Source organism: Habropoda laboriosa, unplaced genomic scaffold (assembly GCF_001263275.1).
Source record: "Habropoda laboriosa isolate 0110345459 unplaced genomic scaffold, ASM126327v1 scaffold72, whole genome shotgun sequence".
Classification (NCBI taxonomy): Eukaryota; Metazoa; Arthropoda; class Insecta; order Hymenoptera; family Apidae; genus Habropoda; species Habropoda laboriosa.
This window is the reverse complement of record NW_017100188.1, coordinates 246,153-262,035: the sequence shown is the minus strand read 5'-3', so window position 1 is coordinate 262,035 and position 15,883 is coordinate 246,153. Positions and strand designations below refer to the sequence as shown.

General features: G+C 29.5%; 4 protein-coding genes across 4 annotated transcripts in view; 2 read left to right on the top strand and 2 right to left on the bottom strand.

Moving 5' to 3' along the window:
* The first annotated feature begins 686 nt into the window (after positions 1-686).
* LOC108579794 (histone-lysine N-methyltransferase, H3 lysine-4 specific) lies at positions 687-3,498 on the top strand. Its single transcript, XM_017943405.1, has 7 exons — positions 687-861; positions 1,003-1,254; positions 1,940-2,149; positions 2,374-2,505; positions 2,584-2,957; positions 3,025-3,215; positions 3,288-3,498. Exons 2-7 carry the CDS (start codon positions 1,191-1,193, stop codon positions 3,496-3,498), a joined length of 1,182 nt encoding a protein of 393 aa, XP_017798894.1. The 5' UTR covers positions 687-861; positions 1,003-1,190.
* A 1,283-nt stretch (positions 3,499-4,781) lies between these two features.
* Positions 4,782-7,280, bottom strand: LOC108579788. The gene is made up of 7 exons (XM_017943397.1): positions 7,233-7,280; positions 7,041-7,148; positions 6,808-6,971; positions 6,462-6,743; positions 6,172-6,379; positions 5,858-6,084; positions 4,782-5,780 (listed from the first exon to the last, which is right to left on the bottom strand). The coding sequence occupies exons 1-7, from the start codon at positions 7,278-7,280 to the stop codon at positions 4,844-4,846; spliced, it is 1,974 nt and encodes a 657-aa protein (XP_017798886.1). The 3' UTR covers positions 4,782-4,843.
* A 428-nt stretch (positions 7,281-7,708) lies between these two features.
* Positions 7,709-12,446, top strand: LOC108579779 (putative elongator complex protein 1). The gene is made up of 11 exons (XM_017943386.1): positions 7,709-8,572; positions 8,654-9,151; positions 9,227-9,441; positions 9,508-9,914; positions 9,993-11,073; positions 11,235-11,428; positions 11,499-11,730; positions 11,810-11,946; positions 12,025-12,179; positions 12,252-12,315; positions 12,385-12,446. Exons 1-11 carry the CDS (start codon positions 7,709-7,711, stop codon positions 12,444-12,446), a joined length of 3,909 nt encoding a protein of 1,302 aa, XP_017798875.1.
* Positions 12,447-14,266: 1,820 nt separating this feature from the next.
* The window catches only part of LOC108579738, a 6,184-nt gene continuing 4,567 nt past the window's right edge, over positions 14,267-15,883 (bottom strand). Inside the window, exons 7-10 of the mRNA XM_017943345.1 lie at positions 15,238-15,816; positions 14,900-15,139; positions 14,700-14,818; positions 14,267-14,525 (exon numbers count right to left, since the gene is read on the bottom strand). Of these exons, the coding sequence (XP_017798834.1) occupies positions 14,267-14,525; positions 14,700-14,818; positions 14,900-15,139; positions 15,238-15,816 (1,197 nt within the window). The remainder of the gene's footprint in view (positions 14,526-14,699; positions 14,819-14,899; positions 15,140-15,237; positions 15,817-15,883) is intronic.

Here is a 15,883-nt window from a genome sequence, read left to right as displayed (position 1 = left end):
AATAACGCGCATTTCGACGGATTTACATCTGTCTAAGAAAATCGAAGGATTTGAAATGACTATTTTAGTAAAATAATATACATTCACCTGGTATTCTACAATTGCTTACCTAAATCTATCTAAAAAATAACATCGTTCTAATACGATCGATCCGAGCTTCGCGCCGCTGGCAGCGCCACATAGCGACCTGTTCGTAGTACTAAACAACATGGGGAGATGATTTGATTTTGTCAATTTTATATCGTGAATATAGAAATTGAATATCTAAAAATATATTTAATTTACCCGAATATACGCGTACGTAAAATATTATATTTTTTTACTGTTTACAATTTTTTGTTATACTTTATTTAAATATTATACACTCGAATCGAGCTAAATATTAACGTTTCTTTAACTTGTTCATATTAATCACGTAATAATGTAGTTTTCGTTCTGAGAATGAAATATAAATATTTTCAGGTACCTGTATATTATGAAAGTATAGATTATAAGCATTTCGTTAACATTTTCAATTATTTTGCGCATATATGTACTTATATATTTCCTTAGTTTGTTTAAAAACAGCGTTATTTTTATATATCCGACCACGAAATTTTATAACTTGGTGTATTTCTAATATATCAAAACATTCGGGTTAACGTTGTGAAATCGTAGTTCATGAAATAATTTCGTAGGGAGTACATTGTAAAAATCTATTCAACTATTCAAGATATTAATTTTCAGTTTATTAATTGTATCCCGTAAAAATCAAGTCGTACAAAAATAAAGTTGAAAATAGCAAATGAGCGAAAAAGTTTTATCTATAAAACGTATTCGTAATGACAAGTAAAATAAACATATAGCATGCTGAGCATACAGGTAGTATCTAATTTAATAATAGTCTATCGTAGTACAGCAAGCAATGGCGGCATATCCGGTGTGCTGTATCGATGTTGTTTGTAATTACTTTCTCGCCTTCTTGGACGGATGCCTCGGACTGATTAATGGAATTGTTAACAGCAACACCGACAAACTATATATTTTTTAAATTTAAATGTTGCTTCATACATACATGAGAGGAAAGTATGTTATAAAAGCACAAAAGTGAAAATTCGAATTAATAAGGATCATTTTTGTGAAGTCGACACTAGCGTCGACTGGCATCGACGTGAACCGAAACAGGCCGTCTCGCGTAACTGAAATTCTGTATGAGAAGAACAAATTCGGAAATCGTTCATTACGTGAGAAAATTAAGAAACAACATGGTTAAAGGTAGGAATGTGATTCCAAAAAATTCACGTACACTTTCACTGAAGATTCTGTACCAACAGTCAGGTTATGTTTTGATAGATTTCACTTCCTCTCTTTCTCCATTTTGAACATTATCTTGGAGATGCTAGTTACACAAAGTTTCGCTTAATTCGTGTACGATTTAGTTTTAACAAATTGTCTCGAGTTTCAGTCGGCACGTCCACATTCTTGAAATGTAGCTCTAACTGGTAAAAATAATAAATTCTGTAGCGTCAAATTTTAAGTTTTCTCTTCGTATATATTTTATACTTTGTTATTTATTTATAAAATTGCAATTAATTATGTAAAATTGAGCAATACAATCTAATTATCATTGTAATAATATCTTTTATGAATCTGTAAAATCTGCGCATACATAGTATGTGCGAGCGCGCACGCATCTACAGGTTCATCTATGACATATTCGTCATATACACACATACGAATATAGTTGTATGTGTATGCGTTTTTATAACAACGATGAGATACAAAACGTTATCAATGACATTATGTGCATAATTTTGATACATAGTATGTAACAAAAATAAAATGTTAAATTACAATTAAATCAAAAAATATAATTTTCTTTTCATTACATTATTTAATATTACCATATAATAAGAAGTTATGAAATTTGAGCTGTGTATAGAATGTAATTTAATTATAGGAACACGAAAACGTGTACAAATAAAAAATACAATTCGTACAAGAGCTGCCGTATTATCCACACAATGTAGTGACATGAATTCACCAATGAAGAAGGAGGCCAAACTAGATGATAATAAAAATGTAAAGAATGATCATTCAGATGTAGTCCATACAGTATCTGAAGCACATAAATCATCTGTGTGCATAAGTTCCTTTTTTTATACAGTAAGTATGTAATTTATTTTAAGCATCATAGACATTAAATATAATTATGAACAAATTAATAGTCAATTTATATTAATACTTATTTTACATATAAATATTTCATATGGATTATATTATAGAAATACTGTTTTCTAATAAAAAGGTAAAATTAACCAATGTAAAACTAATGTATGCAAGACATGACACTGAATTATAATAGTGACATGTACTTTGAAATGCAGATTACAGATGTTTCAAATTCAGATGTTTCTAAGAGCAAAACTTCCATAGTGCCTACTGAAGAAAGGTTCTACAGAAGTGAACAAACTAGAATTGTACAAAATGATATTCTCACTGATGTTGGTCACTTCAGAACAGATGGTAATATTTCATTGATTGCATATAATATACATTATCTAAATGATACTATTAGTAACTGAATAAGTGAACAAATTTCAGAAACACCTGTAGCAGTACCTATTCATGGTCCATCAACACCGCACAGAATAAAAATGCCAAACAATCAGTTAGAAGATTTAGATGAAGGGAATACAAATGATGATAAGCTTAAAAAGCCTGTAGTGATGCCTACACTTACTTTAGAGCAACAGCCTTTAAAGAAGCCTGCTAACCGCGGCCATAGAAAATTAAATGGCACTTATATTGCCACAAATCGTTCAATAGATTTCCCAAACACTAAGAGTACAAATCATAAGCTTACCGACTACTTTCCAGTACGCCGCAGTGTAAGAAAATCTAAGAAAGCTGTATTAGAAGAAAAGCAACGTGATATGGAGAATAAAGTGCTTTGTCAAGTAGAGGAAGGTTTAGAGGTAAGTCAAATTGATGGAGGAAGATTATTTATATTTCGTCACAAATTCCATACAAAATGTTTTTCAGGTAAGACATTTTGCTGGCAAAGGTCGTGGAGTTATAACAACGAGAGAATTTACGAAAGGAGAATTTGTAGTAGAATATATCGGTGAATTAATCGACCAAATAACAGCAAAAAAGCGTGAAAAAATATATGCACAAGACCAGAATACTGGATGTTATATGTATTATTTTCAACATCGTAATCATCAGTATTGGTAGGTATTAAATAAATTATTATCATTCATAATGTATTACAAATCAGTGACTATGTATCACTATATTTTTAGCGTCGATGCAACAGCAGAGACTGATAAATTAGGTAGATTAGTAAATCATTCAAGAAACGGTAATTTAGTCGCTCGAGTTATAGAAGTAGGTACGACGCCTCATTTGGTACTTACGGCAAAAGAAAATATACCTATTGGGGTGGAAGTAACATATGACTATGGAGATCGAAGTCGCGAAGCTATTCGTCATCATCCATGGTTGGCATTATAGCGCTTTTAATTAATTAATTAATTACAGTAGTATGACATTGTTATTTTAGTTGAATTTTATCAAATTAGGATATGCAAAGAAGAATACATTTATGTATCTCTCCTTTAATATGACATGTATAATTATGTACTTCCTTACCTATCTAACAGAAGCAACAGATATTAGAAGTGTTTGATATTTTATAAAATTAATAGTATAGCCTGATTGCATGTCTGAAAAGTGTTACATTTTATCATTTGTCAAAAAACCAAACTTACAAAATACATATAAAAAATGTTTGATTATATATTTTTTTTAATGCCGGCACGATAATTATATAGTTCTACGACTGTACGATGTTTTTGTATCACAGTTTATAAACAACCGCACACAGTTTCTTTATAGTTCATAACAAATGCTTCATCTAGTCCTAGCTTTAGTCTAGTATTTATTGAAGTTGAGCCTTGTAATGACATCACTCAACATACTAGGCCAAAACTTTTCCTGGCTGAAGGATTTGTGATACAACATATAATTATAAAATTTGTCTTCTTCCTTATTTTAGTATTTCATTACGGAGTACTTCGATCTCTGTATCGCGATATGTATATTGTAAACTAATCATTTTTTATTAACTTGTCACTGCCACGTTCCAAATATAACGAGAGAAGAATTAATTCGCGACAATTTTTCGGATGAAAAAAAATCGTGTAACAACAAAAGTAGCTTAATTAGAAATCTAAATTATATTAGCAACCTCAGATCTTTTTTAAATAAACAAAAATTAGGTATCGTAATTTTTCTCGTATTACATGAGAATAGAAAATTAAGAAGAATGCCTTCACTAAATAAATCTTCATAAAGTTTGTGTATATATTGCACCTACGTACTTTCACAAATACTTTATCAGTATTTATTTTATTAAATAATGTTTATTATTGATTTATACGTAGTTTGTAATAACTTATAAGACAAATTAATGATTCTTTGTTGTAGAATTCCATGATCACAACTTATATTTATGCGATAATTTATTTATATCTTTATTGATACGTTGAAGCATTTTATACAATTAATTATATGTTACAAAAATTCTCAAAATTAAAATTTTATTTTGATATTAATATTTTAATATTATATGTATATGACAATGTTAATAATTATCATCATCAATAGTATTATACAGGATGTAAGTTGTACAAATACAATCTTATTTTAATGAAAACCGTACATGAAATATGTAATTTGTTCGAAATCTGTAAATAAACAATCTTGATAGTATGTATTCTTACAAAATTGCGCCACTATTTTGTTATTATTGACATTAAAATACATGATTCATATTTTGAAGCATTCTCACACAAACTTATTTGGTCTTGGCTTCACCTTCTTCAATAACCTCGTCATCTTCTGAATTTTCACCACTTCCTATAAAAGTTTCTTCTTCCGCTGTTAAAAAGGGCGGTGGTAAAAATGACGAAAATTTCTTGTCTATTGGTAAAGTTATTGCAGCAATGGGTGCCTTTTCTTCTACAAAAATATCACCCAAATCCTTTTCTTTTAAATTTTCCTCACTTTTATTCATTGATTTAGTAACAGCAGACTTCTCAGATATATCATTTAATTGCAATTTAATCGAATCATTAAAATTTTGATTAAATTTATTATCCTCCACTAAAGGAGAAGTATTAAGAGAAGGCATTGGCGGAGGAGTGGGAATTCGTTGATGCTGATCGTCCGAAGTAGTTTCTTTCACTATAGTTTTATACATTCGTTGAAGCGCCATCGCTTCCCTTTCAGACATAGACTTTTGCTTATCAACTAAAGCATCCTTTAATTCCGTTAAAAAATTCTTAAACAACGCTTTGTCCCGCTTGTAATTGTACAATGATATTTCATTAGCTTCTTCTCTTAAAGGCTTCAAATATTCTTCCTTAATATATTCTTCAAACACTTCATCCATAATTACCGGTTCTGAATCACTTATAATACGGACATTAGGCTCTGCATCTGACATTGGAATAGTTGTTTCCAAACGATTATCCGCAGAAGTATTGATTGGTATTTTTACAAGAAATAGACTACTAAATTCAATAAAATCTTTTGCACTCCCGACACATTTTTGAGCTACATTCAATCTTTGCATTGTATTTTCCACAGAATCTTCATTTGTCATATTCTCAATAATTTCATTATCAATGTCTTGAAGTACTGATAGTATATGACTGTAAGCCAATTGTAATTTATTAGAAGCTAAATACAAATGCATATACAAATCCTGCCATTGTGATGAATCTGGACCGCTAAAACAATGAAAATGCATAAGTAACTTATAATCATGTAATCTTTAAAGAAGAAAATTTCTGTAAAATATTCTTACTTGTATTTATATGCTATTGGTTCTAGTTTAAAATTATAATAAGCATCAATAATCTCTGATAATTTGTTTTTATACATTGTTAAGTATGGAATTAACAAACGAACGATGTAAGCTAATTTTAATTCAGGGACTTTGCTATACGACTCCTGCCAAGTATGATTATCATATGCAATAGCGAGTAAATGTAACATCTCGGATTGAGTGAGCATGTAAGTGTGATAAAGGGCCTACATAAAGAAAATAACTTAATACGTAATTTAACAAAAAAATAAATAAGTATTAGAGTAATTATTACAAAAATTTTTTATTTTGACCTTCAATTTTTGATAATTTATTTCGCCATGTATTTGAAATGATGTGCTCTCAAAATTTGTTAACAGATTTTCATTACAAATTTTAATTGGCAATAGCTTTGCAAGGATTAAGGAAGCATGATAGTAGGTGCATGAAATATGTTCCAAAAATCTCACTAAGTTTTCCATTATAGGTTGTAAGTATTTCAGTCTACCAGCTGTAAGATCACTGTTAAATTAAATCCATTAAAGATAATATTGCACATATGATCATATTATATTGTAGTCAATTGTAATGTTTATAAACTTACAAAAACTGCTGGCATTTATTGGCTTTGTTCAACTTTATTTTATATCCATACCTTAAGATTTTCATTCCTTTCTTACAGAGATCAAATAAATCATTTTGTAGGGATATAACAGAATGCAAATCCTTATATGTATTATGTACTCTCAAGTACTTTACACAACTAGCACAACACAACACAGTCAATGCAATTAAACTTGCTGAATTTTTATACTGAGTACTGCATGACATATGTACAGAAGATGATAATATTGTACCAAATAAAACAAACTTTAACATCATAGTCCTACAAAAATCTTTAATTGTATGTGATTTATAAAATTTGTTTGATCAATTCATCAAACATTTACCTCCATGGTTTGCAGTCATATTTATCAAGGAAACTATATATTGAACAACCATGATCACTTAATAGAACTTTTGCATTTAAAATGATTTCCACCTGTTTCTTACATACACTAAAATATGTAACATATATTCTTTTGAAAACATTTTTAACATATTGTACCAAACCCTGAAAGTACATAAGTGTTTATAGCATAAATAATGCAATATGCATTAATTCATTTAAAAAAAAACTCACAGATAACATAGAACTCTTTTTTTCATTTTTGGGTATCAATTTTTCTATTGCTACAGTTTCAAAATCAGTATAACCAAATTTATGTAAATGTTCATACAAGGAAGAACCCTAAAAACCAAGAAGAAAAATATATGTAATATTGCACAATAATAGTATTAATAATTAATAATGTACGTTACCAATTTATCATACTTTTATGACAACATCTTCATCTTCATTATTCATATCATCAGTAACCATGATTACATTTATATTTAAACAAAAGGCTTGCAAATTGTACTATATTAATTCAAGAAACAATGTTACACATTATTAAAATACACTTGTCATAATTTTTTACTAACAGATTGTAGGTTAGAAAACCACATTTCACATATTACTGTATTCCTTTTTTGTTGTATATGTAATTTGAATAATTTCATTTTTTTTATTACATATAATCCTTACTTATGACTTTTGTTTAAATCATCTTCCTTACAAAAGAAGCATGTAAATAAATTGATTACGTAAAAAAATGTACAAGTATTTCCATTATTATGATAGTACCAAACATAACCTATAAGACTAGCTTATAAATATACAGGTTACTTTTTAAGGTGCACGCTTTCGCATCTACAGTGATTTGTATAACTATTTTACAGGGTATAATTATACATCATTTTTAAACAATGAAAAATTTATCGTTAACAAAGCGCGTTAGTCGTGTTTTAAATTTCTTAGAAGAACAAATTCTAAATTTGAACGATTCAAAAGTATTACACACTGTCAATTCAATCAACGATGATTTTTATGTGTTATTAAAAAACAAATTATACAAAATTCCGTCGAATTTTGAGGAAGACATAAGTTCTTTTGATATTGATGAAAATTTAGAATTTATCAGTTTAGAATATTGTAGCATATCACAAGAATTATACGGCGCTTGTAAATCTGGCAATATTATGAGGATAAACATAGAATCCAAATTTGAATGCGAGTTGATAACTGGATTAAATGTGGACTTACAATGTATGAAATTAAGTCCAGACCATGAAATGATCATATTAGTAACAGTCAATGATCTTGTGATTACAATGGTATCTACTTTTCAAATAATATCAGAGGTAGATTTACATGCACCACATTTTGGCCAGAAACAGTTTATAACTGTTGGTTGGGGTAAAAAAGAAACTCAATTTCATGGATCAGAAGGAAAGAAGGCAGCAGTGACTAAATCAACAGAAATGAATAAAAATGATTTGGATGATGGATTATGTAGAATAACTTGGCGTGATGATGGTTCATTATTTGCTGTTGGCTTTTTGCACCATGAAAATAAAATCAGGCAGTTTAAAATATTCAATAGAGAAGGTATTTTACAATACACCAGTGAACTTGTTAATAGTTTGGAAGAATCATTATCATGGAAACCATCAGGAAGCTTAATTGCATCAACACATATTTTACAAAACAAACATGTTGTTGTTTTTTTTGAAAAAAATGGTTTAAGGCACAGAGATTTTTCACTTCCATTTAAGCCAAAAGAAATTAAAGTATGTCTTAACTTATTTTTAGTTACTACTATTTTTAATGCATTTCAATATGACTACTATTTTTTCAAATTTGTGCTACAGGTAAAGGATTTATTTTGGTCTCCAGACTCAGAGATTTTGGTTATTTGGTGTCAAATTGAAGAAGATTCTTCTTCAGTTCTACAACTATGGACAGAAAATAATTACCACTGGTATTTAAAACAATCCATCAAGTTTCCCATGGATAATTCATTGATATGTGCAACATGGAGTGCAACATCATTTTCTAAAAAGTTGATTCTTGTAACATCTAAAGAACTTATCACTTGTGACTACAATTGGTCTGTTAACCATAGCAGAGGCACAACTGTCCAAGATAAATGTGTTGTTGGAGTCATTGATGGATATAAATCACTAATGACTGGTCTTAGAATAGGAATTGTGCCACCACCAATGACACATCATACATTAGAAATTCCTGAACCTATAAATGCTATTGTCTTTGCACCAGATGTAGAAAACAAAGATAATTGGGTAGATAGCAACACATTCTTTTGCGTTTCCAGCAGTAACAAATTGGTATTTTATAAACATATAACGGTAAATATACATGATTATAAATTATTTCAAATTCCATAGATACAAAAATATTTATTATTGTGTTTAAAAAATTAGGATTCTGTTTTGTTGGAGTATAAACATGTTGGAACATATGACATTAAGTGGGTTGATTCATTGGAGTTTGACAATTCTTTTTACAATATGCATCACTTTTTATGGCTTGATGAGAGCAATGTTTTATGTTCATTGTCAACAAATAATCAAAGCTATCTTTGCATTTTAACACTAAATAAAATAAATGATCAAGCACAGGGAAAAATAACTGTGAGGTATGTTTGTTTAAAAAAGATGTTAAATTTAAAAAGTATGTTAACAAAAGCTGGTTTCTCTTACAGCCAAATGCATATCATGGATGGCCTGATTCAACACATCATTCCTTCTCCTGACTCAAAGGAAGCATACATAGTTATGGAAAATTCCATCGTAAAGTATACAAAAGAAACAGAATTAATTCCTATAGATGTGCAATTGCAAGACTATACATACAAAGTAGAAGTTGTGAAACTTGGTGCAAAGCATGCAATTCTGTCACTGTACCATAGAAATTGCTTTGCAATAAATGGAAAAGAAATTGCTAACAATATCACAAGCTTTTTCGTGCATTCAGAATTCTTGCTTCTCACGACCGCGCAACATACTTTGATATGCGTTAACCTAAACGAGGAGGATTTTGAAGAATTAATCAAGCAAGATTTAACTATTAAGCCATGGGAGAATCAGCTGAATGAAAAATCATTCACAGGTATAATATACATTATTAACTTATAGCTTTTCAGTCACTGTCAGTGTTAGAATTGAACGAAAAATGTTATATTTTCAGATTTAAATATTAGAAGAGTGGAAAGAGGATCTCAATTGATCGCAGCCATTTCAAAAGATTCAAAAACTATTTTACAAATGCCGCGCGGAAATTTAGAATGCATTCAACCGAGAACACTGTCTTTGTACATTATCGGATTTTATCTGGATAATTGTGATTATTTGTCAGCGTTTGATTTGATGCGCAAACAACGTATAAACTTAAATCTGATCTACGATCATGATCCGGAGAAGTTCATCGAGAACGCGAATAAATTTGTGGAACAAATTTCCAAAGCAAGCTGGTTAAGTTTATTCTTGTCTGAATTAACGGATGAAAATGTTACCATGACAATATATGCAAAGTATTATGGAAAACATCGATCGAAACCAAATATCTCTGAAATGAATAAACTCGAATCAGTTTGTATTTTATTAAGAAACATCATGGAAAAAAGAAACAGCGCTAATCATTTAATTCAACCGATATTAATTAGCTTAGTGAAAGACGAAAAAAAGCAAGGTTTGGAAGCTGCGTTAACTAAGATAAACGAAATTCGAAAGTTGGAAGAGAAGTCTACAGAAAATGAAGAACGCATAACATCTGACGGAGCATTGAAATATTTATTGTATATAGTAGATGTGAATGTATTGTTTGATATAGCTTTAGGAATGTACGACTTCAATTTGACCATGTTCATCGCATCCAAGTCACAGAAAGATCCTAAAGAATATATTCCGTTCTTAAACGACTTGAAGAAGCTCGATGAAAATTATATGAAGTACTCTATTGATTTACATTTAAAACGATACGACTCTGCTCTTGAAAATATTGCAAAAGAATCAAATAGATTTAACGAATGTATAAATTTAATATGTAATTATAGATTGTATAAGAATGCTTTAAAATTATTTGAAAGAAATAGTGAACAGTATAAAGAAGTGGCCAAAATTTATGGTAAATATTTAATGAAAACAGGACTCTATGAAGAAGCTGGAATTATGTTCCACAGGAGTGGTGATTTAAAAGATGCTTTGAATGCTCATAAATTAGCTGGAAATTGGCAAGATGTTATTATTATATCCTCACAAATGGAATTGAGGTTAATATGAGCGCTAAATTTTTTTATGCTTGCTATATCTACACACAAAACAGATTAAATTCATTGTTGTAGATCGTTCAAACATACTAACATAATGAGGAAGTATTACTCAATGCTACTAGTAATTAAATATCAATATATAATGTTAAAAAATATTTTAGCGAAACGGAAAAATATCTACTTTACGAGGATATTACAAAACGACTGAAGAGTGATAAGAGGTACGAGGAAGCTGCGCAAGTTTTGAGGTATTATTTGAAAAACGTAGAGGAAGCAATAATCTCCCTCTGCAATGGTAAACATTGGAAGCACGCTATAAGAATTGCTCATGACACCAAGAATCTAGATCTGATTGGTAAGCTTGTAAATATTATCACTTAAATGTTATTTCTTGCACATTGTTCATTAAAATTATTATATTTCAGAATCACGTATAAGATCAAGTGTGTATGAACACGCAGACCACACAATGTCCCAGATAATAAAAAATAAACGAGACTTTGTGCAGTATACATCGCGTCTCGCTATAGTCAGAGATAATATTTCTCAGAGAAATGTAAAGACGTATGATGAAGTAATTTCAGATATTCTGAGTGACACAAGTAGTGCTACTGGTTCAACTATGAGTCAAATGTCAAGATGGTCTACTTTATCTAGGTAAAAAAGTTTGAGAATTTTTTCATGAGCTATATATACCTCATACGAAAAATACACATGTGCATGTATTATTTTTCAGAAAAAGCTACAGATCAAGCAAAAATCGTAGAAAGAATGAGAGAAAACTTTTTAGTTTAAAAGAGGGCGGTGCTTTTGAGGATCTGGCATTGATACAAGCTTTATATCAAATTATCAGTACTACATACAAAGAAAAGAGTTTGTATACTTATTTACAACAGTCGATTCTACATTAAGTATTGCACAATGGTTACACAGTGATATTTTTTACTTCAGACGATTTACATGATCTAATACGAATGCTTGTATATTTTGGTGACGATGAACGTGCAGAAAATATACAAAACTGCATGGAACAATTTCTTTCTATCATAGAGAAAAATACATATAAAATCTGGGATAAATCTGCATCTTCAACTATAGCAGAAATGGTACATAGTACATCATACTTATGATTGAATTAATCAGCGATATCAGTCTTTATATATTTGTAAACATTCCAGGAATCTATAGAATTTTTGACATGGCACAATTTTCAAGGATTATCTGCTTGTCAACAATTAATAGGTGGGTTTAACGCATTGCTTTGACATATTAAAAAAAAAATTCTATTTTAATTGTTATTCGATTTTCCAGAAAATTACATCATTCGTCCGCCTGAAGCTAATACTTCACCTTGGAAATTGAATATATTTTAGTAATCAATTATGATAAATATTTTGTAAAATATAAATGTGTATTGCATTTCATAATCTTACGATCTCTACAGTTTAAAAAAAATACCATTTACTTTTTTTTATTTAATTATCATTTAACTTTATAATGAAATTTTGTGAGACGAACTCACAGTCTTAAGCTATTCGATCGACTTTTATTATAAAACAACAAGTATCTCAATGTAAGTTTAAATAAATATCTTAGCATAATATTTAAACTTACATAAATGATATATGGTACCCTGAAGAACATTATTACAGTTTATTTTGTTTACTGACATTTTTTTACATAAATTTTATACAGTTTTTACGTTCCAAACGCACAAATAACCTGGCAAAATACCAGGTATGAACAGTCACTTTTATCGATATAATATTTGTATCAAAGTATATATTAATATTCTTGGAATACTCGCGCATTTTCATATATCAATATTAAAACTATTTGTAGGACTACTATCAAAATAAAATTGTTTTTATAATCATGAATAAAAGTTAAAATTTCTTTAATATTTCAGTATAAAAGATATGATTTACGGTTTAAATACCTAAAAATCCTGTTTCAAATTAGTTAAAGATTCAGCAAAATGTGGAGCGATTATCTTTAAAGAACATTTAAAAGCTATTAAATTTCAAGATTACTTTACAATAATTTATGATTCACAGAATATCTTAATGACAAATTGATCCATGTCAAATGTAATTGAAAATTATTGTTAATGTTATACCTCATGATGTAACTAAATCTTATGCTCAGAAACTTATAATTTTTAAAACGATCGTGCTAAATAATATATGAAATCAAGTTTACCTTAAATCTGTTATTTCTCCTCAGTCTTTAGTATTTACACTTTATATCATTTTGCCGAACTTTTACTGAATTTAAACCGAGATCCTTCGGCAAACGTTGTTCGTTCAATTTCCCTATAATAATCCAAAATATATATATATTTATCCATATCAATTGACTATACTTTCATGCTTCTTTCTTTTCTTTCCCATACTAGAAAACTTTGTATATAATTATTCTAAACTTCGTATATTACGTGTAAGATTAAAAGAAAGCTTTAATAAGTTATTTCTGTGTTAAATAATCTAGTTTTAATAAACAAGATATTATTCAACATAGCGTAGTCCATCGTATTCCCGAATAAAGAATATTCGAGTTAAATTGTATGACACGAAATTACTTATTGAAGTTTTTCCTTTTTCCTACGAACTTCATATCAACAACCCCATAATATTCAGAATCAAAGCATCCCATTTTTAATAGGACTTAAATCATTAAGGCAAACATCTCTATAATTACAAACGAGACTATCGTTCACAAGTTCCGAGTTGAATTAATGAAATGAAATGTTTTCTTTTCTTGAAACTACATATTTTTTATTACGTATTTTGTTCTAAAAAAAACATTGTTAATTATTTCAATATTATAATGAATATTTGACAATATTTTTAAACGTATTCATGGCACATTTTTCGTTTTTTTTTTTTTCAAATTTACTTCCCAAATTATTTACTCCAATTGATTTTGGAGTGAAAGTCATCATTTAGGAACAGTTTTAATGATAATTGAGGTAATTAACAGAATGAATTTTTAATCGTGCGATATGATTTAATGAAAACATATAGCATAAACGACGAATGAAGATAGTCTCATTTTTCACTTTTTTCACATCTGCCAGTCTCATGTGTTTCTCCCTCTAAAAATGGATCATTCTATGTATGTTGAAATTTATTTTGTTCAATGCAATATTGAACTCAATTCGTCTCACTGCGATTACCACTTAAAACGAATATTATACTGCCTTCTTATCCGCGGTAGCTATAGCAATCATCATTGATGATCTAAGCTCGGGTCGGGTACTGATCTTCATGTACTTCGATTGAACGTATTTCTTCTCCACGGCTCGATACTTGCTCTTATCCAGATTAACTATAATTCTTGCTGCCTCTCGCACCACGGGTAACACGTCGTCCTTGGTATAGGTACTATAATGCGCCAAGGTATTTGTCCAGACAAATTTTTGCTCGTCCTCGACATCATTACCAATAATTCTAATCAATTAAAAACAACAGTAACAATAAATTATAAGCTATACATATTAATAATTATATCATCTTGATAAAATTTCTCTATTTTGGAAATTGTTTAATTATGTTCTGTAGTAAAGAAAAAGACAACAATGAGTAGAATTAATTTATAATAATAATTTTCAACTGAAAACTTACATAAAAGCTAAATATATTGCTGCAGCTGCAATAAGACTTGGTGGATAGTGACACATTTCATAATACACTAAACTTTGTTCTAGGAAATATTTGGCCATTGTGTGATGAATAGGAAGGGCCTTGTAAATAAATAATTTATTAGATAAGAGGTATAATAGATATTGAGTGTTAATAAGTACTGTAAGGCTTGTAAATCATACCTTTCCAGCTTTGCTATACCTTCTTAGGAAATGTAAGGGTAATGGTCTGCCAAAAGAATAATCTAGTGTTTTCACAATAAGCATTTCCATTTGTAATATTTCTACCTTCGAATAAGCATTATCTGTGATATATACAAAATCATTTATGTCTGGAGAATACATTTCTTCATACTTGCTAGCAATAAACATAGCTGTTACACCAACTAATTGTAATCTTTTCCTATCTATTGAGTGGAAAGTCTGTTAAAGAAAATCATAATTTATTTAAGAAAAATAAAAAAGTTCATTGTACATGTATTAGAAGTACAACTATGTCATCTATATGCCTATCAACAAACCTGTAAAAATCTATCAATAATAGCAACTGTCAAATACAATGTCTCCTGCATTAAATGAAACTGTTGGTGTACTTCTACTAGCCAGTCTATGAGTACACTCCTCATTTTTGGTGTAACTTCTCGACCATGTAAATATCCTCTTGCAACAGGAAACTTACTTTCTAAGGTTCTTAAGTATTCATAAATGTCATTGCTATAAATAGAAACTAGACTAGGATTTCCTTTATCTTCTTCATCAATATCCTCAACTGCCAAAAGGTCTGAGGAAAATGATTCAAACTCCTTTTTAGGAAGTGTTAGCACCTCGTGATTCTCATGAGGAACTGTAAACTTTATTACAGGTTTAACTATCTGCACAGGTGGTTTCTCTGTCACCTTCTCTGATGGTTTAATAGCTTGTTTTTGAGCTATGACTTTTTTCTTATCTTTTGGTAGCAAACGAGATGTGTCAATGGATTCTACACCTCTTAGTGTGTTGACTTTGTTACCTATTTCACCCAAAGCAGCTCTCTTAGTCTTCCCAACTACTCCATTCATGGGAGACTTAATATTTTTGACATTTTCTTGATTTACAATGTTCTGAAAATTAATTTCATTCCATGTTCTCATTTCAATACACAAATTTTATACATAATAGCAATTTAGA